Source organism: Rhinoderma darwinii, chromosome 5 (assembly GCF_050947455.1).
Source record: "Rhinoderma darwinii isolate aRhiDar2 chromosome 5, aRhiDar2.hap1, whole genome shotgun sequence".
Lineage (NCBI taxonomy): Eukaryota > Metazoa > Chordata > Amphibia > Anura > Rhinodermatidae > Rhinoderma > Rhinoderma darwinii.
Genome location: NC_134691.1, coordinates 317,194,307 through 317,221,990, shown reverse-complemented (window position 1 = coordinate 317,221,990; position 27,684 = coordinate 317,194,307). Strand labels below are relative to the sequence as shown.

At 42.2% G+C, this 27,684-nt stretch overlaps 1 protein-coding gene across 1 annotated transcript; it reads right to left on the bottom strand.

Moving 5' to 3' along the window:
- Positions 1–7,829: 7,829 nt before the first annotated feature.
- Positions 7,830–19,362, bottom strand: LOC142652613 (patched domain-containing protein 3-like). Its single transcript, XM_075828269.1, has 4 exons — positions 18,637–19,362; positions 12,127–12,248; positions 10,425–10,570; positions 7,830–9,682 (listed from the first exon to the last, which is right to left on the bottom strand). Exons 1-4 carry the CDS (start codon positions 19,360–19,362, stop codon positions 7,830–7,832), a joined length of 2,847 nt encoding a protein of 948 aa, XP_075684384.1.
- Between the last annotated feature and the right edge of the window lie 8,322 nt (positions 19,363–27,684).

The following is a 27,684-nucleotide window of genomic DNA, read 5'->3' as shown; positions in this document are numbered from 1 at the left end:
GTTACAGATTGTAGGTCTACCTAGTAGTTAACTGCAGTCTGAGTAAGTTTTCTTAAAGGGAATGTGTCGCGAATTAAACATTTTTTTTTAAGTGTTTTAAGTGTTTACTTATTTCTATTATATTTTTTACGTTTTTTGCTGTATTTTTTTCCATATGGTGGAAAGTATTAAAAATTAAATAATAATTTGACATGTTTTCCTATGTTGGCCACCAGGGGGGGGCCACTTTCCAGAATTGCAGCAAGGTGAATAAGGCAAAGCAACCTGACTCACAGCTGCTGTAAATGTGGGAGGGAATCTCACCCCCCCTCCCACAAGCCAGGAAAAGGTGTCTTCAAATTGCTAAGCAGTGTCCGGCAGCCATATTGGGTGTGATTCTGCAGCTGGCAGAAGTTATAGGACACACCAAAAGGCTAAGGGTATGTTCACACGCTTACTAAACAAAGGGAAAACAGCTCCTGATTTTCAGCCATTTTTTAATCAAACTCGCGTTTTTTAACGGCCGTTTTTGGAGCTGTTTTTCTATAAAGTCAATGAAAAACGACTCCAAAAACATCCCAAGAAGTGATGTGCACTTCATTTTGGTCGGGCGTCTTTTTACGTGCCGTTTTTGGAAAACTACCACGTAAAAAACGCCCTGTCGGAACAGAACGCCGTATTTCCCATTGAAACCAATGGGCAGATGCTTGTAGGCGTTCTGCTTCCGATTTTTCAGCTGAAAACATTGTGTGTGAACATACCCTTAGATTGATGAAAGTGAAGTGAATGACTTTTCAGTTGACCGGTTCACACATAAAAAAAACGCTTGATTACACTTGATTTTGCGTGTTTGGGGGGATTTGTGTGTGTGTGGGGGGGTGCTCGCCGCTGATTCTTCAAAACAGCTGATAAGCGGCTATGAAGTATCAGCGGCGCCCGTGCAGACTCCGCTCTGCGCTACACACACACACACACACGGGAAAAGTCTTAAAGGCGTCGTCCAGGAAAACATGGCGCCGCACCTGTCCTCAGGTCGAGTGTGGTATTACAGCTCTGTCCTATTCACTTCAATGGAGGTGAACTGCAATACCAGACACAACCTGAGGACAGGTGCGGCGCTGTGTCTCCAATCCGGACACCCCTTCTTTCCTGAGATGACCCGACGGGGGAGGCGGGTGTCAGAGCCACCCACCGCCATCACTGCAGACAGAACCACACAACTACGGCATGAGGGCAGGGCTTGTCCTGAGTGCACTGTCTCTTGTTATGGACAGATTTATAGTCACATGAACCCCATCTGATGAACCGGTAACCTAGGTCTGATCACATGACAGAGGGGGATCACCAAAAACCCTGTGCACCCTCAGCCCGTCCATCCAGCCCTTTCCTGGTTATATCTGCTTCTGGGAATGCTGGGTGACCACCATTACCCCTCCTACTGGAGTGTTTGGGGATGTGACTAATGAACCTATCACACTCCAGTAGGGGGGGTAATGGTGGTCACCCAGCTTTCCCAGACCCCTGAACGGTAAATCTGTCTAGTTGTGCTGAGACTGTTTGGGAATGTGACTAATGAACCTCTGTCTCAGCACTTCCTAGATGACGATTCAGATAATTATCAGTCTGAAATCAGTCTTCCATATCATTCATCAATCTTTGCTTACCTGTTTTCACACGACCTATAAACACCGTAAATGCCCTGTAAAAACGGCTAAAAATGCGGGGGCTGAACTCCTCCAAACATCTGCCCAGTGGCGGATTATCATTAGGGCGTTTCGGGCGGTCGCCCGGGGCCCAAGACTGCCAGGGGGCCCAAGGAGCCTATGACCGCCCGAACCCCCTCATGCCCAGTGGCGTCGCTAGCACCGGAGGGAGCCCCGGTGCCAGGACCGCACCTGTCAGGCGAGGGGAGCTTTGCTTCTACTTAGCAGCCGTGGTCTGTGCTGCTTTAGAAGCTCCCCCTCCAGCCCCCCTTCCCTGCTCTAAACATCTCTGCTGCTAGATGTCGGGACATGGGGGAGGGGAGACTGTCGGCGGGCTCTGTGCTGTGAGCAGGAGAAGAGCTGCAGTGAAGACATAAAAGGTAAGTGCATGTGTGTTTAATATCCATATTCATGTGTGTTTAATGTCCATATTCATGTATGTTTAATGTCCATATTCATGTATGTTTAATGTCCATATTCATGTATGTTTAATGTCCATATTCATGTGTTTACAAGGTGTACTTTGTGTATAATGTGCATACTCGTGTATAATGTGCCTACTTAGTGTATAATGTGCATACTCGTGTGTACTTTGTGTACTATGCATACTTTGTGTATAATGTGCCTACTTTGTGTACTTTGTGCATAATGTGTGTACTTTGTGTACTGTGCGTACTTTGTGCATAATGTGCGTACTTTGTACTGTGCGTACTTTGTGCATAATGTGCGTACTTTGTGCGTACTTTGTGCATAATGTGCGTACTTTGTGCATAATGTGCGTACTTTGTGCATAATGTGGTACTTTGTGTACTGTGCATAATGTGCCTACTTTGTGCATAATGTGCGTACTTTGTGCATAATGTGCGTACTTTGTGCATAATGTGCCTACTTTGTGCATAATGTGCGTACTTTGTGCATAATGTGGTACTTTGTGTACTGTGCATACTTTGTGCATAATGTGCGTACTTTGTGCATAATGTGCCTACTTTGTGCATAATGTGCGTACTTTGTGTACTTTGTGCATAATGTGCGTACTTTGTGTACTTTGTGCATAATGTGCGTACTTTGTGCATAATATGGTACTTTGTGTACTGTGCGTACTTTGTGCATAATGTGCCTACTTTGTGTACTTTGTGCATAATGTGGTACTTTGTGTACTTTGTGCATAATGTGTGTACTTTGTGCATAATGTGCGTACTTTGTGCATAATGTGCGTACTTTGTGCATAATGTGCATAATGTGCGTACTTTGTGCATAATGTGCGTACTTTGTGCATAATGTGCGTACTTTGTGCATAATGTGCGTACTTTGTGTACTTTGTGCATAATGTGCGTACTTTGTGCATAATTTGCGTACTTTGTGCATAATGTGGTACTTTGTGTACTGTGCGTACTTTGTGCATAATGTGCCTACTTTGTGTACTTTGTGCATAATGTGGTACTTTGTGTACTGTGCGTACTTTGTGCATAATGTGCATAATGTGCGTACTTTGTGCATAATGTGCCTACTTTGTGTACTGTGTGTACTTTGTGCATAATGTGCGTACTTTGTGCATAATGTGCCTACTTTGTGTACTGTGTGTACTTTGTGCATAATGTGCGTACTTTGTGCATAATGTGCGTACTTTGTGTACTAGTGTTTAGGTAGTGTTAGCAATAGTTACGGCGCGGCAGGGTGGTGGTGGAGAAGGGGGGCCCAAGTTTGGGTAACAGCCCAGGGCCCATGGTCTTCTTAATCCGCCACTGCATCTGCCCATTGATTTCAATGGGAAAAACAGCAATCCGTTCCCACAGGGCATTTTTTACGCGTCCGTATGCATCATAAAAAGAAGTGCATGTCACTTCTTGAACCGTTTTAGAGAGATTTATCGTTCAGGGGTCTGGGAAAGCTGGGTGACCACCATTACCCCTCCTACTGGAGTGTTTGGGGATGTGACTAATGAACCTCTCACACTCCAATAGGAAGGGTAATGTTGGTCACCCAGCTTTCCCAGACCCCTGAACGGTAAATTTCTCTAGTTGTGCTGAGACTGTTTGGGAATGTGACTAATGAACCTCTCAGTCTCAGCACAACTAGAGAGATTTATCGTTCAGGGGTCTGGGAAAGCTGGGTACCACACTAACAGCGGGCATATTATCACCCAGATTTCCCAGGACAGTTACATCATGTGTCCTTTATTACATAGTTACATAGTTACATAGTTACATAGTTTGTACGGTTGAAAAAAGACACATGTCCATCAAGTTCAACCAAGGGATGGGAAAGGGGAAGTGGGATGGGAAAGGGGAAGTAAAACATTTCTACACATAGCAGTTAATATTAATATTTTATACAGAGTGTCCTGCCCATCGGGGGAGGGGGGGCCCCGTCGGGGGGGCCATCGGTGGGCGCCCGTTTGAGGGAGGGGCCCGTCGGGGGGGGGCGTCGGGGGTCACAAGAGCGGGGGTCTGTGAGAGAGAGAGAGGGACAGACAGAAACACACATCTTACCTGCAGTGCAGCTGGTCTTCAGTATGGCGCCTGCTATCTCCCTGCAAACAGCTGCTCTGCTGTGTGATTCTGACCTGCGTCTGCGCAGTACAGAGCAAGAGAGCAGAGTCAAAGGAACGGCTCCCGTTCATTGACTCCTATGCACTGTAGCTGCCGTATTCCATCTCTGTATGTGTCGTTAATCGACACATACAGAGATGAAAAACAAAATGGCAGCCTCCATAGTGAAGTAAAAGTTAGAAAAGTAAAACACAAATAAATAAAATTAATTATAATAACATACTAAAAGCAATATTATATAAAAAAAAAAATTTCCGCGACACCCGTCCTTTAATGTATTGCCAACTCCTTGCTTTCCACATTTAGACAGAACTATAGTCATTGTCAGATTATTTACAGAGACTGTATCCAGGGATGAGAAGAATTTGCTAGCTCTCAGGCTGGGTTCACACGACCTATTTTCAGACGTAAACGGGGCGTATTATGCCTCGTTTTACGTCTGAAAATATGGCTACAATACGTCGGCAAACATCTGCCCATTCATTTGAATGGGTTTGCCGACGTACTGTGCAGACGACCTGTAATTTACGCGTCGTCGTTTGACAGCTGTCAAACGACGACGCGTAAATTGACTGCCTCGGCAAAGAAGTGCAGGGCACTTCTTTGCAACGTAATTTGAGCCGTTCTTCATTGAACTCAATGAAGAGCAGCTCAAGATTGACGAGCGTCACAGACGCCTCGTATATTACGAGGAGGAGCATTTACGGCTGAAACGACGCAGCTGTTTTCTCCTGAAAACAGTCTGTCATTTCAGCCGTAAAAGCCTGCTAGCGTGTGAACATACCCTAAGGGTATGTTCAAGGAAAAACAGCTCCTAAATTTCTGCAGTTTTTTAATCAAACTAGGTTTTTTTGCTGCGTTTTTTACGGCCGTTTTTGGAGCTGTTTTGTATTGTGTCAATGAAAAACGGCTCCAAAAACGGTTCAAGAAGTGACATGCACTTCTTTTTATGATGCATACGGACGCGTAAAAAATGCCCTGTGGGAACGGATTGCTGTTTTTCCCATTGAAATCAATGGGCAGATGTTTGGAGGAGTTCAGCCCCCGCATTTTTAGCCGTTTTTACAGGGCATTTACGGTGTTTATAGGTCGTGTGAAAACAGGTAAGCAAAGATTGATGAATGATATGGAAGACTGATTTCAGACTGATAATTATCTGAATCGTCATCTAGGAAATGTATCAACCATGTTTGATGACCCTACTGTTTTAGTCAGAGTGGAGAGAATGCTACAAAGATCTGCTCACCCTCTAATAGACCTGGTGCAATCATGTATTACACTGGCATTTATAAGTGGGCACCTTTTTGATGCTGCATAAGAAATGAATAGCAAGTGGCCACTAAATAGGGGTTGCCAAAGTGGACAACCTCTTAAATAAGGGAGTTGTGAAAAATGTGTTACATGGCTATATTTCGTTACACATTGAGAGCTTTTGGGTCTTTTTTTTTGTATTTTATTTTATTTTTAGATTGCTGGCTTCATGACCAAGCTACTGGTTGGTTAGTTTCAAAGACCATTAAACTTTAACAGGACAGTTTGCTTAAAAGTAATTACTTTAGATCACCGATTCCCAACTTTTTAACCATTAGGAACCCCTGAAAAATATTTGCTCTCCCAGCGATCCCATAATTCCACCTCAATTAAGCTTGATGCCTGGGTGGATAAAGCATTCCACAATACCCAACCAGTATTATGTTGAGGTTTTGTCTTCTTGGTCCTTTCTGTTTTCCAACGGACCCCAGACCAGGTACTAAGGAAAATCAGGCTTCGACATTTGGAACATGTACAAATACTGTCAGCTGTAGTAATCTGTATAATGTCTTTACAGGTGTTATTATTTTACCATGAGAAGACAATGAAGAGCAGGGGAGACCAGTCACTAGTTACTAGTGTGTGTTCACATTTATTTGTATCTGCAAAAATCAGTTGAACACCGACATAAATTATTTAATAGAATATACAATAACTAAAGGACATACAATAAAAAAGAGGCGCACCATAATAATGAAAGATTAAATCAATTCTCATACAAACAAATTAATATAGAGTCAGTAATTTTTGTTTATTCTACTAGGTAGCCTTTGTAATAATAATAATGTTTTTCAAGGTGGGTCGTTTTATTCAGTATTCCCAATATTTTAGATTAGGCTTCAGCTAGAAAAATATTTACCTCTATCACTATATTGATAGTAAATAAACTAGGTAAAGGCAATCTAAAGTTATAAAATTCTGAAGTATAAAAAAGATAGTGGACATTATATTGCCCTTTTTCTTGATTCTTTTTTTGTCCAGTATTGCAAATCAAAAGGTGAAAATAAAACCACTGTATATGTCACAGGGGGCCATTCAATTTGTCACCCCTTCCAGTGCTAGTGCATGTAAAACAGGTAGTTTGGGGACAGGGAAGGCACACAGAGCTCCTAATCCCTGCATAATCAAAGAGTTAAATTATAAAATTCTGTCAACCAGCAGAGGAGCTTCTGTTTGGAGCATCATTCAACCTCAACACTCAACCTCAACATATCTCTTAAAGGGAATCTGCTGTCAGAAAGTTACCTATTGTTTAAATCAAGTTTTTATGTTAAAAAAAATATTTCCAAAATTTTGGTAAAGTGTTTCATGTCACTAATTGCAATTAAAGAAAATTTACAGTTCTCTCCCTGGCCACTAAGTGTCACGAGAGTCTGACCATTCCTGTATTGTGGAGATCTCTTTTCAGCAGTCATCTCATTATCACAGATAGGATTCCAATGAAAGGTAAAACTTCTAGTATAAAGCTAGAGACCACCATTAACAGGGGACATCTGGCATCCTTCCCCTTACTGCACAGTGACCTTTGCATATGTTACAGAGCATGCCCACAACACTCCGAGACACAATGAGTCATTTTCTGACTGAGGTTTCAGATGTCCAGTTGCCTGCTGTAAAGCAAATCTTTGGAAATGCCACAGCTCAGGCTTTATGTCTGCCAGTATAATCATGTAAAGAAAATAGAATAAAAAATATACAATCGAAAAATGAAAACAGATTGGAAACAAAAAATGCGTGTTTCAATGTATAGTTGTAATTACTAAAAAACTGGAGATGCATGCTCTCGGGTTAAGAACAACATTTTTTTTAATGGCTACTGTGGAGAATATTATGTTCTGTATTATAGCTATTTTTAAAGTCATAATATTTCCTGGCCAATCCTAGATAAATGAATGTCAAAGCTTTCTGCAAAAGTTTTTAGTACATTATGGTAAAATAATGTAAAAGTTTAGACAAAATCATCTATATTTGCCCTTACATTTAGTTATTTCATTGCAGTTGGACAATCCCTTACAGAATGCTACTTTGTACCTTGTTCCCCATATCATGATTTCTGCCTCAATGATGGTATTATTTTGGAACCATAAGGTACACCATAAGAGGGGGCACAGTAGTAGAAGGTACCGCACAGGGCACCATTCAACCTAATGTCAGCCCTGTCCATGTAACACCAGAAAATAATTTTCAGTTTAATACAAGAATCTAATGTAATATAATTGTACAATTTTGCGTAATTTTTGGCTCATTAACAGTGTGTACATTTTGTATTGCCCTCCACCAATGATACTTAGTGGCAGTTCTGAACATTTTTATGGTCCAGGTAAACTTGCAGCATTCTCCTTCTATATTCGACAAGTTTGTTTGCATTTTCATCACCCTTTTGATTGACTTCTGGACAAAGAACAGAGTAAACACTTCCCTGCCAACTCACACAGTAGCAATTCTTGTCGAGACTACTGTTGTCAGAAGTTGAAATGGCATATCCTGGCAAACTCACCTCTGGTCTTTTCATTTGGATGTCAGATACTAAAGGATGAACTCTGTAAATAACTGCAGGTGGCAAATTTTTTGTATTCTTATCTTCATCAATTTTGGAATCTACGTTACCGTTTCCTATCTTTCTACATGTTCCTACTGTCATTAAAAACACAGGGATAAATAATAACCCATGAATTGCCCCAAATGTAATGACCAGGAGCATGATTTTGAAAAAGGTTCTGAAGATGTAACTTTGTGCTGCAGAAAGTGCGGAAATTCCTAAAATTGTCGACAGAGCCCCTTGTACAATAGGGTAACCCAGGATATGCAGGGCATTAATCACTCTCTCGTTTGCATTTGGCTTACTACTAGCAACACTTGCATACACAATATGGGCTGAAAAGTCAACAGAAAACCCAATACAGATGACAAGATTCATCATTGATACGGAATCTAAATTAACTTTCCAGAAGAACATGAAGCCGGTCACACCAGCTATAATTGATGCAATTGCAAATGTCACCCACAAGGAGCACAATGGGTCTGGTATGAACAAAACCGAGATGACCAGCATGACCACTGTCGCGACTACAATATTTTGAATTGTGTTTTGAATTATTACAACATACTGGTCCAAGTAAATGAATAAGGGGTGATAGACAAATACTTCAACATTGCAATTGGCTGTGACTTGTCGTAAGTGGGTTAACATATTCTTACCCTCATCCACAGTGACTATATTATCAGCCTGGATGAAGAACCTAGATGTCTTAATGTCATGCCCATCGATTATGATGTCCTGTTCAAATTGTGAAAAATTCTGATAGATTCGTTTTAAATGTTTCATGAAATTCTCCTTAGTGGTTATATTCAGTTTTTCCTCCATAGCTATTTTCTCATATGTTCTTAACCAAGACACAGTGTATGCCTCGATTATATAGTGGTTCTTTTCTAACTCTCGCATGCAAGCTTCAATGATCTCTCTAGTCTTTATGTCCCAATAATCTGCTTCATTAGTCACAACCACCATAACCCTTGGACCATACTTAGAAAAATATAAAGCTTCTACATCATAAAATTGGGTCAAGGAAGAATTGGCATTATCCAAATTTCGAATATCAATTCCATCTTGTATCTGAACACATCCATAAATACTGACAGATAAATATAACAGATACAGAACTAAAACAAATACCTTTGGCCACGGTTTTGTAAGAAATGGGCCATAGTACTTATAAAAGCATACAGTGATTGGATGCTCAGCTTCAGTCTCCTTTGTTGGGTCATACGAGCCACCAACGCAACATGCGTTATACAAAACGTTTCTTTTATTGTCCTTTTTGTTATTCACTTTCATACACATTAACCAATGTCTGTTGTTATTTTCATGTATCCCATTCAAAGCCAATATTGCTCCAAAGAAAGTTATGCAGTAGATGTAACAGAAGACCAAGGCAGTCCCTGTGTAGATGCAGAATGATTGAACAGAGGGGAAGTGGTTCATTATACCAATGTAGATTGCAAGCACATCCGTCAGAGTCGTGATGGTGATGGAAACTGCTGCTTCTTGGTATGTGTCGGCCATACGTTCTTCAAGAGTACTCGTCACCTTTGTTTGCTGCCAACAGGAGATTATAATGAACATATTGTCCACCCCGACTCCTATGACAAGACAGAATCAAAAGCAACTACTGTGTTATGTACTACTAAATCAACCTATGCAGAATCCAAACATTGTGGGCTTGATATAGGAATATTAGATTGTGGGCTCCACTAGATATAGGGGTCATTTCTGGGTACAGTGCTGTAAAGTATGTTATTGCTATATAAAAATTGGCAAATTAATAAATAATGAAAGACACTGCCATATGTAATCTTTATCTAAAATTGTATAAAATTAATACATGTTGTTTTTATACACATTCTTAATTTTATTTCTAAGTAGTGTATCTTAGATGGTCTCGGATTAAGAAGAAAAGATGTTTAACAGGGTTATTTAGTGTTGTATGGTACAGTTTTGGGCTGGCTGGCATGAGGGTTATAAGGTCTGGATGCCACTGTCTTTGTACCATATTTTTGTATGACCCCATTATATATCTGTACACATTTAATATCTTACCCCTTAGATGTCTCTGTACTAGATGAGGCTGCAACAACGCTTTGCAAAACTATAAGATTATGTCCCTGGCTGAGTTTATGTCTCTTTTAATACACAACAGTATCCTGCTCGCCTTACAAGCAGCAGATTGACATTGTGCACTATGCTGAAGAATGTACACTGTACGTTTCTCTGGGACAATAACCAACTTGAGTTCATAATTATTATTGTATGATACATAATTATATAAACATAGAATAGTAAAACATGCTCATATCTGAAAAATACTTTTTGAAGTACTCTTACCAAGAATAAGAAAGGGTGCGTTTGCAACTGTCCTTGAAAATGGTACTCCACATAGTAAAAGCAACCCAAAACTTGTCAGTATAGCTAATCCAGGTGATATCACTCCAATCGTAGTCAACCAAATTTTATTTCTTACATTGTCAAATCTAAAACAAAGCAAAAGAGAATATGTTTAGGAAATGACTATGTTCATGGCAGAATTACTATAGTGATGTATATACTGTATAATATTTTAAAGAGCAACTCCTGTCACAATTGCTTCCTAAGTTAAATGGAGTGGAAATATTATTTTTGTTTAATATTATTTCTCATTTTTACTTTCACTCCCATAAAGCATCAGGATAGATAGTATATTTAAAATTCTCTTTACCCTCACGGTTGATGTAATGTGCTAATTTTTGCCCCCTGCTGATTAACGTATATTGTATGCTCTACATTCACTCTGCTGCGATGTGGCCAAAATCTGCACCGGCATGTTGTTCGCTACGGTTGTCAAATTGCTTGTTAGAGACCACCCGGTGTTGCGGTAAAAACACAACACTGCTCTTTGGTAACATCATTAAACACAGCCATAGTTTTGGACAACACCATACATATGGATCAAAGTATAATGATGTTTTTTCAAGTTCTACCCCCTTGGATAATATCCCTTGGATGGGACTTTAACTACTGGATCACCCGCTCTGAAAACAGACTGATGGTATAAAACCAAACGGTCAGTTTGGTTCCAATATGTATAGAACCCTTATTGTGTTTTGAGGTTCTCTTCCTTGTAAATCTTACCATCCACGGTAGTGCTGAGTATTTTACAACCCATTTACCTGGTTGTATGTCCTATACGAGCATTGCTCCCACTATTGACCCAATATAGGGATTACTAACAGCGTATCATACTAAATTGCATATTTAATGCTGGTATCATTGAGAGGTATATAGGTGCACAGTAGTATTTTGATTATTTACTGTTTTTAGTTGTATATTGGGATGGTGGAACGGTTTTCCATCTTTTCTTAGCAGACTCCAATACATACACTGTCTTTTTGTGCAGGTTTCCTGATCTTATTATTAGAACCACAAGACAGAATTTGGCATTTCCAGAGTCATGCTGGCTTATTATCAGAATAAGGCTCAGTTCACATCTCGTTTTTACTCTTCCAAAAAGTATGCCACACGTATACATTTTATATGTATTTAAGTCAACGAATGACGTATGCAATCTTAAACCCTACGTTTGCATACGTATACGTTTTTGTCACCATAAATGGGAAATTACCAGGATTATGAGACAAGACAGTGCCTCCCCTGCCAAATCCCTTAGTACTGGTGCCAGAAAACACTGCAGCCGCTCCCTACTTCTTCCTTTATATTTTGACTTTACAAATCTTTATTGATTTGGTTCAAGAACGAAAAATGTATACGTTTTTAGAAGTAGGAACGAACACAAACATATAAAAATGTATACGATGTATATCACAAAAAACGTGATACAAATGCATACGTTTTCGTAACTTTTTAAACGTAAACGTGTTCACAAAACGAGGTGTGAACTGAGCCTAACGTTGATTCAGATAATAAGAATATATTATGGAGTAGCTGTTTATGCAATTCCCTAATATAATAGTTTTCATTCACCAGGTCAACATACACTACCAGCTCAGCTACAATGTCACAGGCTTAACTGTGGGCATCGCCATTTACTCACCTGACACAAGATAATACAGAGAACAATATGGTCACCACGTAAGTGATTGAGAACAAAGGGATAACGCTTTCTGTGATTCCTTCAAACTTATTTTGCAGAGAAATCGATGTCGAGTAATAAACCTGCGATTAATGCAAAAAGGATTATTTTTATTCTTTTAAAGCATTCACTTGTTATATTTCAGATAAAACAGAAGAAAAAACTGACTGTCACCTCACACGTCACCATTGAAATCCGACGTGTATTTTATCAGGAGAAATCCGAGACTTAACCCTGGAAATCTGCTGCGGATGTGCTGCAAGTGTGCAGCAGATCTGCACGAGGATTAGCTCCATTGTCATTCAAAGGGGCTAATTATAAACTTTTCCCAGCATGTGAGGGTAAGGCCACGCGGAGCGGCCCTGACACGGTCGCAACGCGGCTAACAACCGTGCCAACACATGTTCGGTGCGGCTGTCAAACAGCCTGTTAGTGGCCATGAATTAATACACCCTTTATGGCCGCACGATTTTGTGCAGGTTTCAACAAGTTACCTCCTATTCATTCTCTATGGCAGCGCGGGAAAAAAGCCAAACACTGCACTCGGCTATCTCCGGCGCTCCCATAGAGAATGAATGGAGCTGTAGTGCGCATGAGCGTGTAACCGGAATACCCCATAACAAGGTATTTGATAGCCGCGCCTACATAGTGCCAGCGCAGTTGTTGGTCGCGTTGCGACCGTGTCAGGGCCGCTCCGTGTGGCCTTACCCTAAATGGGGTGGCGGAAACCCTATTCACATGCATGGGATGCAGATTTTCATCAGATAAGACACTGATTTTGCCGTGGATTCTGTGCCAAAATCCAATTTAAATCCAACACGTGTGAACCAGGCCTTAAGGCTAGGATCACACACACAGTTTTGATGCAGTTTTTGGGCCAGACTTTTTAGCTACAGCCAAAAGTGGATCCAACAAGAAGGAAAGGTAAAAGAAAACTGATGCATCTCTTTTCTTTTGTGTCCACTCCTGTGTTTGGTTAAAAAAATCTGAGCCAAAAACGGCATCAAAACTGTGTGTGTGTGATCCTGGCCTGAAAATCCTGAAATATACAATGATGATTCCTATTGAATATTGGTGAGGAATGGATACAGGAGCTCTTATGACATGCTATCCCAATGCCAAATCCATAGGCATTAATATGGAGTTGGTCCCTTTGCAGCTAAAACATCTTCCACTCTTCTGGGAAGGTTTTCTACAAGATTTTGGAGTGCGTCTGTGGGAACAATTGCCCATTCATCCGGGAGAACATTTGTGAGGTCAGTCGCTGATGTTGGAGGAGAGGGCCGGGCTCACAATCTCTGTTCTAGTTCATCCCAAATGTGTTGGATGTGGTTGAGGTCAGGGCTCTGTGCGGCCTGTCAAGTTATTCCACACCAAACTCACCCATGCCTTTATGGACCCTGCTTTGTGCACTCGGGCACAGTCATACTGGAGTAGAAAGGGGACGAACCCCAAACTGTTCCCACAAAGTTAGAATTAGACAAATGTCCAAAATGTCTTGGTATGCTGAAGCATTCAGATTTCTCTTTACTGGAACTAAGGGGCCTAGGCCGACCCCTGAAAAACATAGCATTGTCCCTCCTCCACCAAACTTTACAGTTGGCACAATGCAGTCAGGCAGGTAACATTCTCCTGGCATTTGCAAAATTTAGACTCATCCATCAGACACCAGATAGGGAAGTGTGATTCATCACTCCACAGAACATGTTTCCACTGCTCCAGGGTCCAGTGGTGGTGGCTTTACACCACTCTATCCGACACTTGGCATTGTGCTTGGTGATGTAAGGTTTGCATGCAGCTGCTCAGCCATGGAAACCCCATGCGATGAAGCTCCCGACGCACAGTTTTTGTGCTGATGTTTAATGTCGGAGGTGTTTTATACTCTGCAGTTATTGAGCCAGTAGAGCGTTGATGACTGTTATGCAATATGCGCCTCAGCACTCGGTGACCCCGCTCTGTAACTTATCGTGGTCTGCCACATCGTAGCTGAGTTCCTGTGGTTACTAAATGCTTCCACTTTGCAATAATATCACTCACAGTTGATTGTGGAATATCTAGGAGGGAAGACATTTCACGAACTTCACGCTGGAATTCAGTGAGCTTGTCACATTGGGTTAGTGGACCCACTGGGCCGTAACGCCTTGACGGTATAGCAGCTGGCCAACAGGACACAGGTCACAGTCTATAGTTTGTATAGATGTACCTGTGGCAGCTCAGACGGTAGCAAGACAGGCTCGGCTGAGACTAGGCAGCAGGCAGACGTCAGGTGTGGTGTAGCAGGACAGGCGTGGTATACAGCACAGCACGACTTCAGCTCAGCATGGCACTTGACCAGGATAGCACGGGATACAGTTACAGGTAGCAGGAACGGGAAACACTGGGAACTGGGAAACACTAGGAGACCATTTGCTTAGACAAACTTTGGGTACGACAACAACGCTCAGGCATGGGAGGGAGGGGCTGAGCCACTGGCGTAGCTATAGGGGTCGCAGCGGTCGCAATTGCGACCGGGCCCCGAAGCCAGGGGGGCCCACGGCCCCCCGCACCACATCAATAAAAAGTTACTATAGTAACTCGGGCCGCGGGCCCCTGTTACTATAGTAACATACTTTACTTACCTTCCTGGTTCCGGATCGCAGCGGAGGTCCTGACGTCAAGCGCTGTGCGCAGCGCATGACGTCACAGCGCTATGCCGCCGCGCACAGCATCGAGACTACAGAACTCCCGCCGCGGCCGAAGAGGAAGGTAAGGTTAGCCCTGACTGGCGGGGTCTGACTCCCGGGACCCGCCAATCAGCTGTTTTGAAGGGGCCGCAGCACTCGTACGAGAGCTGCTCCCCTTCATTCCTGTCACTTCATTTCGGTCACACTGTGAATCGGTGTCGGCGATTCACAGTGTGAGCGAGTAGTGAAATGAAGGGGAAGCAGCTCTTGTACGAGTGCTGCGGCCCCTTCACAACAGCTGATTTGCGGATCCCGGGCGACACATCAGCTATTGATGGCCTATCCTGTGGATAGGCCATCAATGTTTAGGGACTGCACAACCCCTAAGCCTACGATGTATCAGGCTTAGGGGGCCCATGAGACAGGATCACAGATTGTATGATCCTGTCTGCTGGGCCCTGTATCTAAGCCAATCACATGGTAGGCTTAGATACATGGCCCATGCGTGATCCTGTCTGCTGGGCCCTGTATCTAAGCCTACCACACTGTAGGTTTAGATACAGGGCCCCAGCACACAGTAATCTTATACTGTATAAGATTACTGTCTGCTGGACCCTGTATCTAAGCCTACCTTGTGGTAGGCTTAGATACAGGGTCCCACAGACAGTATCACACATGGGCCCTGTATCTAAGCCTTAGGGTATGTGCACAGACACTAATTACGTCCGTAATTGACGGACGTATTTCGGCCGCAAGTACCGGACCGAACACAGTGCAGGGAGCCGGGCTCCTAGCATTATAGTTATGTACGATGCTAGGAGTCCCTGGCTCGCTGCAGGACAACTGTCCCATACTGTAAACATGTTTTCAGTACGGGACAGTTGTCCGGCAGCGAGGCAGGGACTCCTAGCGTCGTACATAAGTACGACGCTAGGAGCCCGGCTCCCTGCACTGTGTTTGGTCCAGTACTTGCGGCCGAAATACGTCCGTCAATTACGGACGTAATTAGTGTGTGTGCACATACCCTAAAACATGTGTTACTAATCATTTTTTGTGTGTTTTCTTACAGGTTCGGTCGTTGGACTACGGCGGATTCCAGGACTACTTCGATGACAGCTTTTTTTTTAATTAATAAAATGGTTAATGAGGGCTGTGTGTTTTTTTTTTTATTTCAATAAAATATTTTTTCTATGTCTTTGTGTTTTTTTTAAAAACTATATTACTACCGCCTTAGTAATGGCCGCAGGCTGATTGACAGCATCCATTGCTAAGGCGGGGCTTAGTGTTAGCGGATGCAGAGGCTAACACTAACCCCCTTTATTACCCCGGTACCCACCGCCACCAGGGGTGCTGGGAAGAGCCGGGTACGATCCAGTACCTGACCATCTGTAGTGATGGTCGGCCACTGGGGTTGCCGCAGGCTGGTATTATCAGGAGGGGAAAGGCCAAAAACAGTGGCCCTTCCCATCCTGGTAATGCTGCCTGCTGCTGCTTTATTGTATCTGGCTGGTTATGAAAATGGGGGGACCCCACGTCATTTAAAAAAAATAAAAAATAATAATAATTGGAAAGAACGATGTCGTGTCCCCCCCAATTTTCATAACCAGCCAGATACAACACAGCAGCAGCAGGCAGCATTACAAGGGTGGGAAGGGCCACTGTTTTTGGCCTTCCCCAGCCTAATACTACCAGCCTGCGGCCACCCCAGTGCCTGCCCGTCACTACAGATGGTCGGGTACTGGTTTGTACCCGGCTCTTGCCAGTACCCCTGGTGGCGGTGGGTACCGGGGTAATAATGGGGGTTAGTGTAGCCTCTGCACCGGCTAACATTAAGCCTCGCCTTAGTAATGGAGGTTGTCAATCAGCCAGCGGCCATTACTAAGGCGGTGATAATAAAGTTTAAAAAGATACAAGCACATAGAAAAAATATTTTATTGAAATAAAAAAACACAACCCTCATTAACCATTTTATTGAGAATAAAAAAACACGCCGTCATTGAAGTCCTCGTATCCGAAGTCCAACAACCGAATGTGTAAAAAAAACACAAACACAAAAATAATCAGTAACACATAAAGAAGCAAAATTATTATTCTTACCTATCCTGGGTCCAGCGCTGGAGCCGCAATGTCAGCGAGCTGGGCCCTGTATCTAATCCTATCATGTGTGATACAGTCTGCTGAGCTGTGTAGCTAATCCAATCATGTATGATACTGTCTGCTGGGCCCTATATCTAATCCGATCATGTGTGATACTGTCTGCTGAGCCACTGTATCTAATCCTATTATGTGTGATACTGTCTGCTGAGCCACTGTATCTAATCCTATCATGTGTGGTACTGTCTGCTGAGCCACTGTATCTAATCCTATCATGTGTGATACTATCTGCTGAGCCACTGTATCTAATCCTATCATGTGTGGTACTGTCTGCTGAGCCACTGTATCTAATCCTATCATGTGTGGTACTGTCTGCTGAGCCACTGTATCTAATCCTATCATGTGTGATACTGTCTGCTGGGCCACTGTATCTAATCCTATCATGTGTGATACTGTCTGCTGAGCTGTGTATCTAATCCTATCATGTGTGATACTGCCTTCTGAGCCACTGTATCTAATCCTATCATGTGTGATACTGTCTGCTCAGCCACTGTATCTAATCCTATCCATAGTTTATAGGGTCATAGTGCTATAGATATGCTATGCTGTCTCATATACACACTTTTTTTGGGACTCGAGTCCAATTTCCAGACTATAGACGGCATAAACAGTATTCCTATGGTGGGAATTTGAAGTGCCTACCTAAAAGAGCCACTTCCAATAATTGCATTATATTAGGAAATTGCTCTATATGTACTTCCCTAATATATTCTTAGAAGCTCTTTAAATAAGAACTAATTCTTAATTTTTAAGGTGACTTATACTCCTGAGAGACATTTCAATAGCAACAGATAGAGTAAAAAAAAAAAAAAAAAGAAAGGGAATCAAGGCGTTCTTCTAAGGTAATAACGTCAGGAAAAGAACGGACAAAAACAAATAAAAAAACAAAAGTAAAGCTTGGTGGACGAAGGTGAGCTGCACTCACCTTCTTTGCTGGGCATGATAGTTGGCAAAACACAAACTCTTAGTATGTAGAGTACGTGGACTCAATAGATTAGCAGTCTGCTAGAATTCGGAGCGGGCACCGGTAGCTGGTAGAAATCAGCGAGGTCCGATGAGAAAAGAAGATTCCAAGAATACTAGAAAAAGTGATCACTCCTTTTTGTGGCGCTCCTGCACTGAATTCGATTTTTGATTTGGTTCAGAATGACAGTACAACTTTCCGTTTGATGGCAATAAAAATGTATTCTTTTATTTCTTAAAACAACACGCATGCATTGAACATCATGTATTTTCTGTGTTACGCATTTCGACCCGGTACTTGGGTCTTCATCAGGCATCTAAAAAACATCTAATGGCATTATATAAATACTTGCTTAAAATCTATCACTTCTGGGTCAAAGGTGTGGGTCTAAGTTCAAACTGGCAGTGGTTAGTTCCTCATGAGTTATAACCCTTGATTTCCTTCAAAATCTGTACATCTCATAAAATTTATTAAATATAAAAATAAAAAGGGTTTATGGCAACAAAGCTGGTTATAGGTTTTGTTTCTTTTTCCCTTTTTATTTTTATAAGGGAGGTTGTACTTTCATTCTGAACCAAATCAAAAATCTAATTCTGTGCCGGAGCACGACAAAAAGGAGTGATCCCTTTTTATAGTATCCTTGGAATAGCAACAGATAAGGAGCCTACATAAAATAATACCTTAACTTACCTTTAATGATTGGAGCTGCAATTTTTCTATTTCTTGAGGAAGAGTTTTCATGAAGTGCTCCAACCATTCCAAGCTGTTTGTTTGGATTTTTTCATTGTCATCTTTCAGATAATATAAAAACCGTAGAGCCTGGGCCTTCAGCAAGTAGTTACCAGGACCGAGCGTCACACCTCCAACGTACAGCCCGATATACTCCCAATCAGATAGCAGTGGGTATGTTATTAGGATTTCCTCTGTACTATTGTCCATTGACTTGAGTAAAGGGTTGGCTGGGAGACAGAACGGACCATTGACTTGGGCACATATTTGACTAAATCCAATACTACCCAACTTTGAGGTCAGATTTTTTACGGTTGCATCCAACATCAGAAGTTCCTTGAAGTTGCTCCCATTGAGGACATTTTTTGATGTGCTTACAATGATAAGAGAAGCAAATGTGCCCACTGTAAACAGTCGCTGTACTGAGAACTGCCCTGAGTCATTCGTGGGGAAATGCAGCTTAATAAAATCTCTCTGACCATTTGCGATGCCTCCCTCTTGAGTGAATAGCTCTTCTAACGTGTTGATTTCTCTTTGTTCCAGGAAACATAACCCAACTCCTAACCCAACCGATAGAATAATGGGAATAATTACAAAACACCAAGGGTTTCTGGCAATAAGTTTACCCAATTCACGAAACCCTTTAGAAAGTGGCCTTTCTAAGCAATCTGCATGGCACCAACCCATGTTTGGTTGGTCTGGGCACGTTGCATGAAAGCAATTTAGTGACCGGGAATGCACTACGACCACTAACACAGTCCTCCTAGGTAACAAGGGTCTGATACAGTCGTGGAATAGCCAAGTACACCTGCAGTGGCACCAAGACTCCAATTTATAGTTTCCCAAAACAAAACCCTTTTAATGGTGAATAATAAGCCAGAGGCTACAGTAAAATCAATCAATAGAATGAGTCATTATTTTTGACATTTTAATGTTTTATCTTAATGTTATGGTTAATACAAATGACCACTGGAAAGCTTCCAACATGCCACCTAGCATATGCAAATATATCTAAGTATGTTACCTTTTTGGCATATTAGCATCTGTCTTTGTCAATTACAGTGTGCATTTCATTTACTGTTGCAGGTCTTTCAAATCTATGTCACTTTATGATTGAACTGAAATCAAATTTTAAGTCATTAGTGTCTTAAGTAAATATTTTTTTATTTTTAACATTTACAAATGAACTAGACCTGTTAGAATATCAGCAATTGTTACTAGGTTTGTGTTAAAGGAAAGTTCACTATCAAAGAAGTCCTATCATGTTTCTTGACATGCCTGTTTTATTTAATACTTGTATTCCCAATGAAATAATGCTGGCGCACTTTTTTTGGGCACTGTGCATTGTGCTATTCCTCTGTTATTCCTCTTGGAAATGTATAAATAAACTGACAACCCGGTGTTACCATCCCCATGTCATTGGAGTATGTCCCTACATATTCTGTCAATTCAGTGCTGATCACCCCAAGCCGTCTTTTTTTCCAAACAAATTACCAAAGTTTGATCACTTTTCTTGGTCTGGTCTGATCCCACAGAAGAGTTACTGTAGCACAAATTTATGAAAAAGTTACTACTAGCTATGATAGAAAGGTGTCAGAGCTCTCAGCCGAGTAGCCGCAGACTGGTCAGAGGGCCCATGCTGACTCTTGTCCATCGCCGAAGTGCCTACAATAGGTACATGAGCATTAGAACTGGTGCATTTTGCAATGGAAGGAGGTGGCCTGGTCTCATGAATCACTTTTTTGTTAACATTATATGGACAACCAAGTGCGTGTGTGTCGCTTACCTGGTGAAGGGATGGCACCAGGATGCATTATGGGTAGAAGGCAAGCTGGTGGAGGCTGTGTGATGCTCTGGGCAATGATCTGCTGGGAAACCTTGGGTCCTGACATTCATGTGGATGTTACTTTGACACATACCACCTACCTAAACATTGCTGCAGACCAGGGCCGCACTATCCATGAGGCGAGATGAGCTTCTCGCCTCAAGCGGTGGCCTGCTGCCTATTTGAGGCTGGGGCACAGCTGAAACCAGCCACCTCCTCCTGCACTTATTCTACCGGCGTCTATAGGACGCAGATACAATTACATGCATAAGCGCTGAATAGCCACACACGTTCCGTGCTCGACCATTCAGCGCCTTACAATGACACTGATTGGCAGGGCAGAATGACTTGCCCCACCAATCAGCACCTTTCAACGCCTTTCAATTACATCATCGCTTCGCTTTCGTTGTTGAAAGGCGCTGATTGGTGGGGCAAGTCGTTCTGGCCTGTCAATCAGTGCCTATAATGACGCTAGCGGAGCGATGATGTCACCGTGCCGCTTCTGTTGTTGAAAGGCGCTGATTGGCGGGGCAAGTTGTTCTTAAACGACGCAAGCGGCGCCGTTCTGCCCCAGCAGACCTGCTTAGAAGAGAGCAGGCCTACATTGGCACAGGATGGCGCCTGGATGGGATTAAGGTGACTATGTAGTTTTGTTTTTTTCACTTAAAAGTGTGAGTGACATTATCTACGGAGGGAGCTATATGTGGGGCACTATCTACAGGGGGGCTTTATGTGGGGTACTATATACAGGGGGTTATATGTGGAGCACTATCTACAGGGGCTATATGTAGAGCGCTATCTACAGGGAGCTATATGTGGGGAACTATCTACAGGGGGCTGTATGTGGGCCACTATCTACAGGGGATCTATGTAGGGCACTATCTACAGGGGGCTCTATTGGGGGCACTTTTTACAGGGAGCCCTATGGGGGCATTATCTACAGGGTACTCTATGGGGGCACTATCTACAGGGGGCACTATCTACAGGGGGCACTATCTACAGGGGGCTATATGGGGGCACTATCTACAGGGGCTCTATGGGGGCACTATCTACAGGGGGCTATATGTGTGGCACTATATACAGGGGGTGCTATATGTGGGGCACAATTTACAGGGGAGGCTATATGTGGGTCACTATCTACAGGGGGCTATATGTGGGGCACCATATACAGGGGGGCTATATGTGGGGCACTATCTACAGGGGGCTATATGTGGGGTACTATCTACAGGGGGCCCTATGGGGGCACTATCTACATGGGGCTCTATGGGGGGCACTATCTACAGGTAGCACTGTGTGTGTGTGTGTGGGACACAGTGTATGGTGCTATTATAATCAGGAACACAGTGTATAGTGCTATTATAATCAGGGACACAGTGTAGAGTGCTAATATAATCAGGGACAGTGTATGGCGCTATTATAATCAGGGACACAGTGCATAGTGCTAATATAATCATGGACAGTGTATGGAACTATTAGATTTTGTGGCTTAGTGTGTGGCATCATGAGAATTTTATCTTCGTTTATAGGTGCAGAAATGTTTGAAAAGTGAGAAGCTGAAGACATCTGAGCGGCAAACTGCAGAAATGGGTCGTTGCATGGAGAAGTCATCAGACGTCACCGGTGAGTCACCTAATGTAAATGTTTATTCTGCCTCTAATCATTACTGCTGTAATCACTATATGATCTGCAGCGAGATAATGGGTGGTATGATTTTTTTTTTTGTGAAACAGCATCACCCAGCATATTCTTATCATTGTTCGGGTCATGCTGGGAGCTGTAGTTTTACGCCGTACAAACCTATACGACAGGGGTTGCACTAAATTGAGCTGTATTTGTGCTGCTGTTGTATATATGTACTGATCTTGATTCTGGGGCTGTATATATGTATTGAGGATTGTTCTGGTGCTGTATATATGCAATAAGCTTAGTTCTGGAGCTGTATATATGTACTGATGTTGGTTCTGGTGTTGTATGTATGTATTGAGCTTGGTTCTGGTGTTCTATATATTTATGAGCATGGTTCTGATGCTGTATTTATATAGGATATATTTATAATAACAAAATTGCAGGGCAGATGGAATTGTTTTCAATTCATTGTATATTTAATGGGAATCTGTCAGGTAGTTTTAACCCCTTGAACCGCCATCATGCGGTAATACATGACCTGACAATATTTCCAAATATTCCCCAGCACACTATATGCTAATTACTCATTAGAGGGTCATGGGGCGGTGTCACTATCCTGAAGAGTCACATAGTCCTGCCTCCAAACCCACCTTTCCATGCTTGATTGACATCCCCCTGGTTATTATACATCACTACCAGTCTCCTCCAACTTTCTCGGATGCGCCATTGCCTTGTACTACTTGGGCATACACCGTGCAGCGAGGTGTACTCTGCTCGACTGCACAACGCATGCCAGTACAGGGCAACGGCGCATCTGCAAGAGTTGGAGGAGGCCCTAGTGATGAAGAAAAGCCAGGGGGATGTCATTTAAAATCTGGGGGGCATCAATTCAATTTTCGCCTCAGGCAGCAGAAAAAGCTAGAATTGGCCCTGCTGCAGACCAAGTACACCCCTTCATGGCAACGGTATTCCTTAATGGCAATGGCCTCTTTCAGCAGCATAATGTGCCCTGCCACAACGCAAAAATTGTTTAGGAATGGTTTGAGGAACATGATAGAGTTCAAGATGTTGACTTCCAAATTCTTCTGATCTAAATCCGACCGAGCATCTGTGAGATATACTGGAAAAAGTATAATCCATGGAGGCCTCACCTCGCAATTTACAGGACTTAAAGGATTTGCTGCTTACATGTTAGTGCCAGATATCATAGCACACCTTCAGAGTCTTGACGGGCAGATGTGTATTGACAGAACCTACACAGTATTAGATTTGTGATTTTACGCGCAGCATCTGTGCAGATTTGAGAGCATGTAGTAGATGTTAAAATCTGTAGAATTCCCTATTCGGCCACAAATTTTTTCATGGTTTTCACCAACTGTATTGTTAGAGGTGAAATGCTCAGCAAGTCCACATGTATATACGATAGTTAAATAGGTTTTCTAAGAATAATTTTAAAAAAAGTGAACACTAAGAAAACAAATAATATAATTCTCAATGTAATTACGGTACCTTTATAACTTTATTTAGAATTCTTCACTGTTCACTCTCTGCCACTATTCAGTTCCCCGCCGCATCGGTTCACACTCCTCTGTCATGACGTGTCACGTGAATGGGAGGGCAAATCACAAGCCAATTCAGTGAAATCACTACAGTGGGTTGTGTCCTGCTGGCTTACTCACTTGACACGTCATCCCTATGGGCAACAATGGAGATGAAACGGAGAGCTCGAACAGTAACAGCGAAAGAACAGTGAAGAATTCTAAAGGTAAGTATATTACAAATTTTATTATTTTAGCATTTTGGGCAATTTAACTTTTTTTTTTTTATCCCTGTAAAAATTCTTTAGTACGATTACAACAAATTTGCGAAAGATTTTTACAGGGATCCACTACAGTCATGGGAAGACGGCGATATAACAACTATAGGAAGCTGCAATAAGCACTGTAATAATTATCAGTTGTGATATCGACCACAAAATTGCAGAGTCAACAGTAACAATCAGAATCTGGTGCACGTTGAAATTAGGAGCATGCTCGCTGAAACTTGACATTTTGCATAAATTCATAGTGAATAATTAAAGTCTCGTCATATCTTCAATTGTACAGTGATTCAACTGTGATTTTAGAGCTATTCACACACAACTTTTTGTCACCGTGTAGTTAGAGCCTTAAACCAGAACACTGAGCTGGAAACCAATGGGCATGAGGAAAACATGCAAATAATGGCGACCAAGACAAAAGTAAGTACAACTTACTTAAATTTTTTACTTCCCCTTTCCCATCCCACTTCCCCTTTCCCATCCCTTGGTTGAACTTGATGGACATGTGTCTTTTTTCAACCGTACAAACTATGTAACTATGTAACTATGTAACTGTGGAGGGATCTCTGGTATGATGGGCCGGCTGCCTCTAAAGCTGCAACATCTTCTCTGCTTGTCAGAGAAGATGCTGAGCATGTGACAAGAGCGTGAGACAGCGTTGCAGAAATTGTGTTTGCTCAGCATCTCCTGACAAGCAGAGAAGATGCTGCAGCTTCAGAGGCAGCCGCCTCACCACACCATGGATCCCCCAAAAATACCCACCGGGGTGGAGAGAGAAGCAAGACTGAGCATGTGTGTCCACCTCGGTACATTTATTATTGAATAGAAACATCAGGTGGCACTGTGCTAACATTGTTCCTGGAATATCTGGTGATATAAGCATTTTTCGTGCAAAAGATATAATGTGTAAATACAAAAATGTTTCATATTTGTGGCTTGATTCAAATCTAAATAACATTCTTTATGGCATAACCCACTGCTTCAGCCTGGAAAATGGAAAAATGTAATGTAATATCGCACCAAGTTGTGGTGATATAATTTTATTCTACTTGTAGAACCACTGGGGGCTGGGGCTGCCAAAGGATTGAGGCGTTGCCGGGCACGGTAGGCACTCAAGAGTTTGCCAGTTGACCAAGGGGTTGCCAGACACCCTGGGGGTTGCCGATTCAAGCCTTTTCTGACTTATCCATCAAACTGGACTTGTGTTTTTCTGTTTTAAAGCAGGTAAGTAGAGGACTAGGGTTGAGGGATTGCGTTGATGGCTAGGCTTATGGTTAGTGGTTAGGATTATAGTACAACAGTAGATTTTGGGACTTACATGATGTTGGTGCTTGATGGATTTTTTATAATAGTGTGGCGCAGATATGTGCCAAGCTTTTATGACTTATCCATCATTTTAAATCAGGTCAGAAGACGGCTAGAGTTAGGGTTAGTGGGTTAGGGTTATAATACAAGAAGAAGATTTGGGGTTAGAGGGGTTAGGGTTACAGTACAAGACAAAGATTTTCAGGCTTACATCATGTTGGCGCTTGATGGATGATTCATAAGCTTCACCAAGCCGACAGAAGGCAATCGAGAGAGGTTTCTGTACGCAGTCTGTCCGACTTTGAGGCATTCGCAATATATTGAAGTCAAGTAGCAGCGCAGTTTATGAGAAAGAATCATATACTAAATGTGAACTCTAGATAAATTAGTATCAGCAGTAGATTTTATGACTAACAGTGTAGTAGACAGTAAAACTATTTAGACTTGTTTAGGGAAGTTTATTGACATACTAATAACTTGGTAGACATTCATGTGTAACCCTTGTAATGTCTACCATGTTAAACATTCCCAATATATACAGTATTATTTAGATTATAGTCATGCCGAGTATCCTGTAGGGAGAAAAAAGCCGACACGTAATCTATGTCAAGGAACACATGTATTTTGACGCTTTTTTACAGTTTTTTACAGCGCTTTTTTATGCAGATTTTTTTAATACCTGTACCTTTTTGCATGTGTTTAAAAATGTACTGGACTGAAAATACGCGTCATGTATTTCACGCACATTTACACAAGCAAAACCGCTTAAAATAGCAAACAAGCTTTTTGTGGAAGTGTTTTAACCCCTTCCCACCGCAGCCATTTTTCAGATTTTGATTTAAATTTTTTCCTCCCCAGCTTCCAAAAGCCATAACTTTTTTATTTTTCCAGCAATATAGGCCAATGAGGGCTTGATTTGTGCAGGACAAGTTGTAGGTTTTCATGACATCATTTATTGCTCATATAATTTACTAGGAAACTGAAAAATAAATATTTGTGGATAGAAAATGAAAAAAAACAGCGAATTCTCCATTGTTTTCTGTGCTCCATTTTTACGGCATTCACCATGCAATTATAATGACATGTTAACTTTATTCTGTGGGTCAATACGATTAAGGCGATACCAACTTTATATAGTTTTTTTAAATGTTTTACTACTTTTACAAGGAAAAAACTAACTGTAAGGCAAGATTCACACGGGCGTTGCGCATCTTGTACATGAAAAACGGCAGATTCCTTTAGAAACTTTGAGGCAGATTTTGAATTTACAGGATTGTTTGATGGTTTTTTTTTCGCTGTGTTTTTTTCCCACATTTTTTAAGGCCGTTGAAGATAATACAAAATACGCAGGCAAAAAAGTGCTCCAAACGAGCGCCGCAGTTTTTTTCTGCCTCCTATTAATTTCAATGGGTGCTCAGAGGCGGAAACCACTCAAAGACCATCAGGCCCCGCTCACATTGAAATGACCATCAGCCCCCCCACTCACAGTAAAATGACCATCTGCCTCCCACTCACAGTAAAATGACCATCAGCCCACCACTCACAGAAATAAGGCCATCAGCTCCCCTACTCACAGTAAAATGACCATCAGCCCCCCACTCACAGTAAAATGACCATCAGCCCACCACTCACAGTAAAATGACCATCAGCCCCCTACTCACAGTAAAATGACCATCAGCCCACCACTCACAGTAAAATGACCATCAGCTCCCCTACTCACAGTAAAATGACCATCAGCCCACCACACAGTTAAATGACCATCAGCCCACCACTCACAGTAAAATGACCATCAGCCCCCCTCACAGTAAAATGACCATCAGCCCCCACTCACAGTAAAATGACTATCAGGCCTCTGCAGTAAAGTGACTATCAGCCTGACCATCAGCCTCAGCCCCCCAGTAAAGAGACCATAAGCCCCCTCCAGTAAAGTCCTCATCAGCCCCCCACTCACAGTAAAAAAAAATTATGTCTCTGTTTTTTAATACTTCATTACCGCCTTAGTAATGGCTGCTGTCTGATTGATTGCGTCCATTACTAAGAAGAGGCTTAGTCTTAGCCAGTAATAAGGCCGTCACTAACCCCTATTATTACCCCGGTACCCACCGCCACCAGGAGTTCTGGGAAGAGCTGGGTACGATCCAGCACCCGACCGTCTGAAGTGAAGGGCGGGTACTGGGGTGGCCGCTGGCTGGTAATATCAGTCTGGGAATGGCCAAAAACCGTGGCCCTTCCCACCCTGGTAATGCTAGGCTGCTGCCGCTTTATTGTATCTAGCTGGTTATGAAAAATAGAGGGGATCTCACGTAATTTTTTTTCAACTATTTATTTTTTAAAAATGACGTGGAGTTCCCGCTATTTTTACTGATAGCCGAGGGCTCTATAGGGGGGAATTATCCCCTCCATAGAGCCCTGACTAGTTATTATACTGCAAGGT

Bases quoted from the DNA above. Each gene is read 5' to 3' on its own strand.
- LOC142652613 (XM_075828269.1), bottom strand. From the start codon at position 19,362: ATGGGTTGGTGCCATGCAGATTGCTTAGAAAGGCCACTTTCTAAAGGG. The intron at 12,249-18,636 runs GTAAGTTAAGGT...CATTAATCGCAG, and splicing joins TGCAGCTCCAATCATTAAAG to GTTTATTACTCGACATCGAT. The intron at 10,571-12,126 runs GTGAGTAAATGG...GCTTTGTTTTAG, and splicing joins TCTGTATTATCTTGTGTCAG to ATTTGACAATGTAAGAAATA.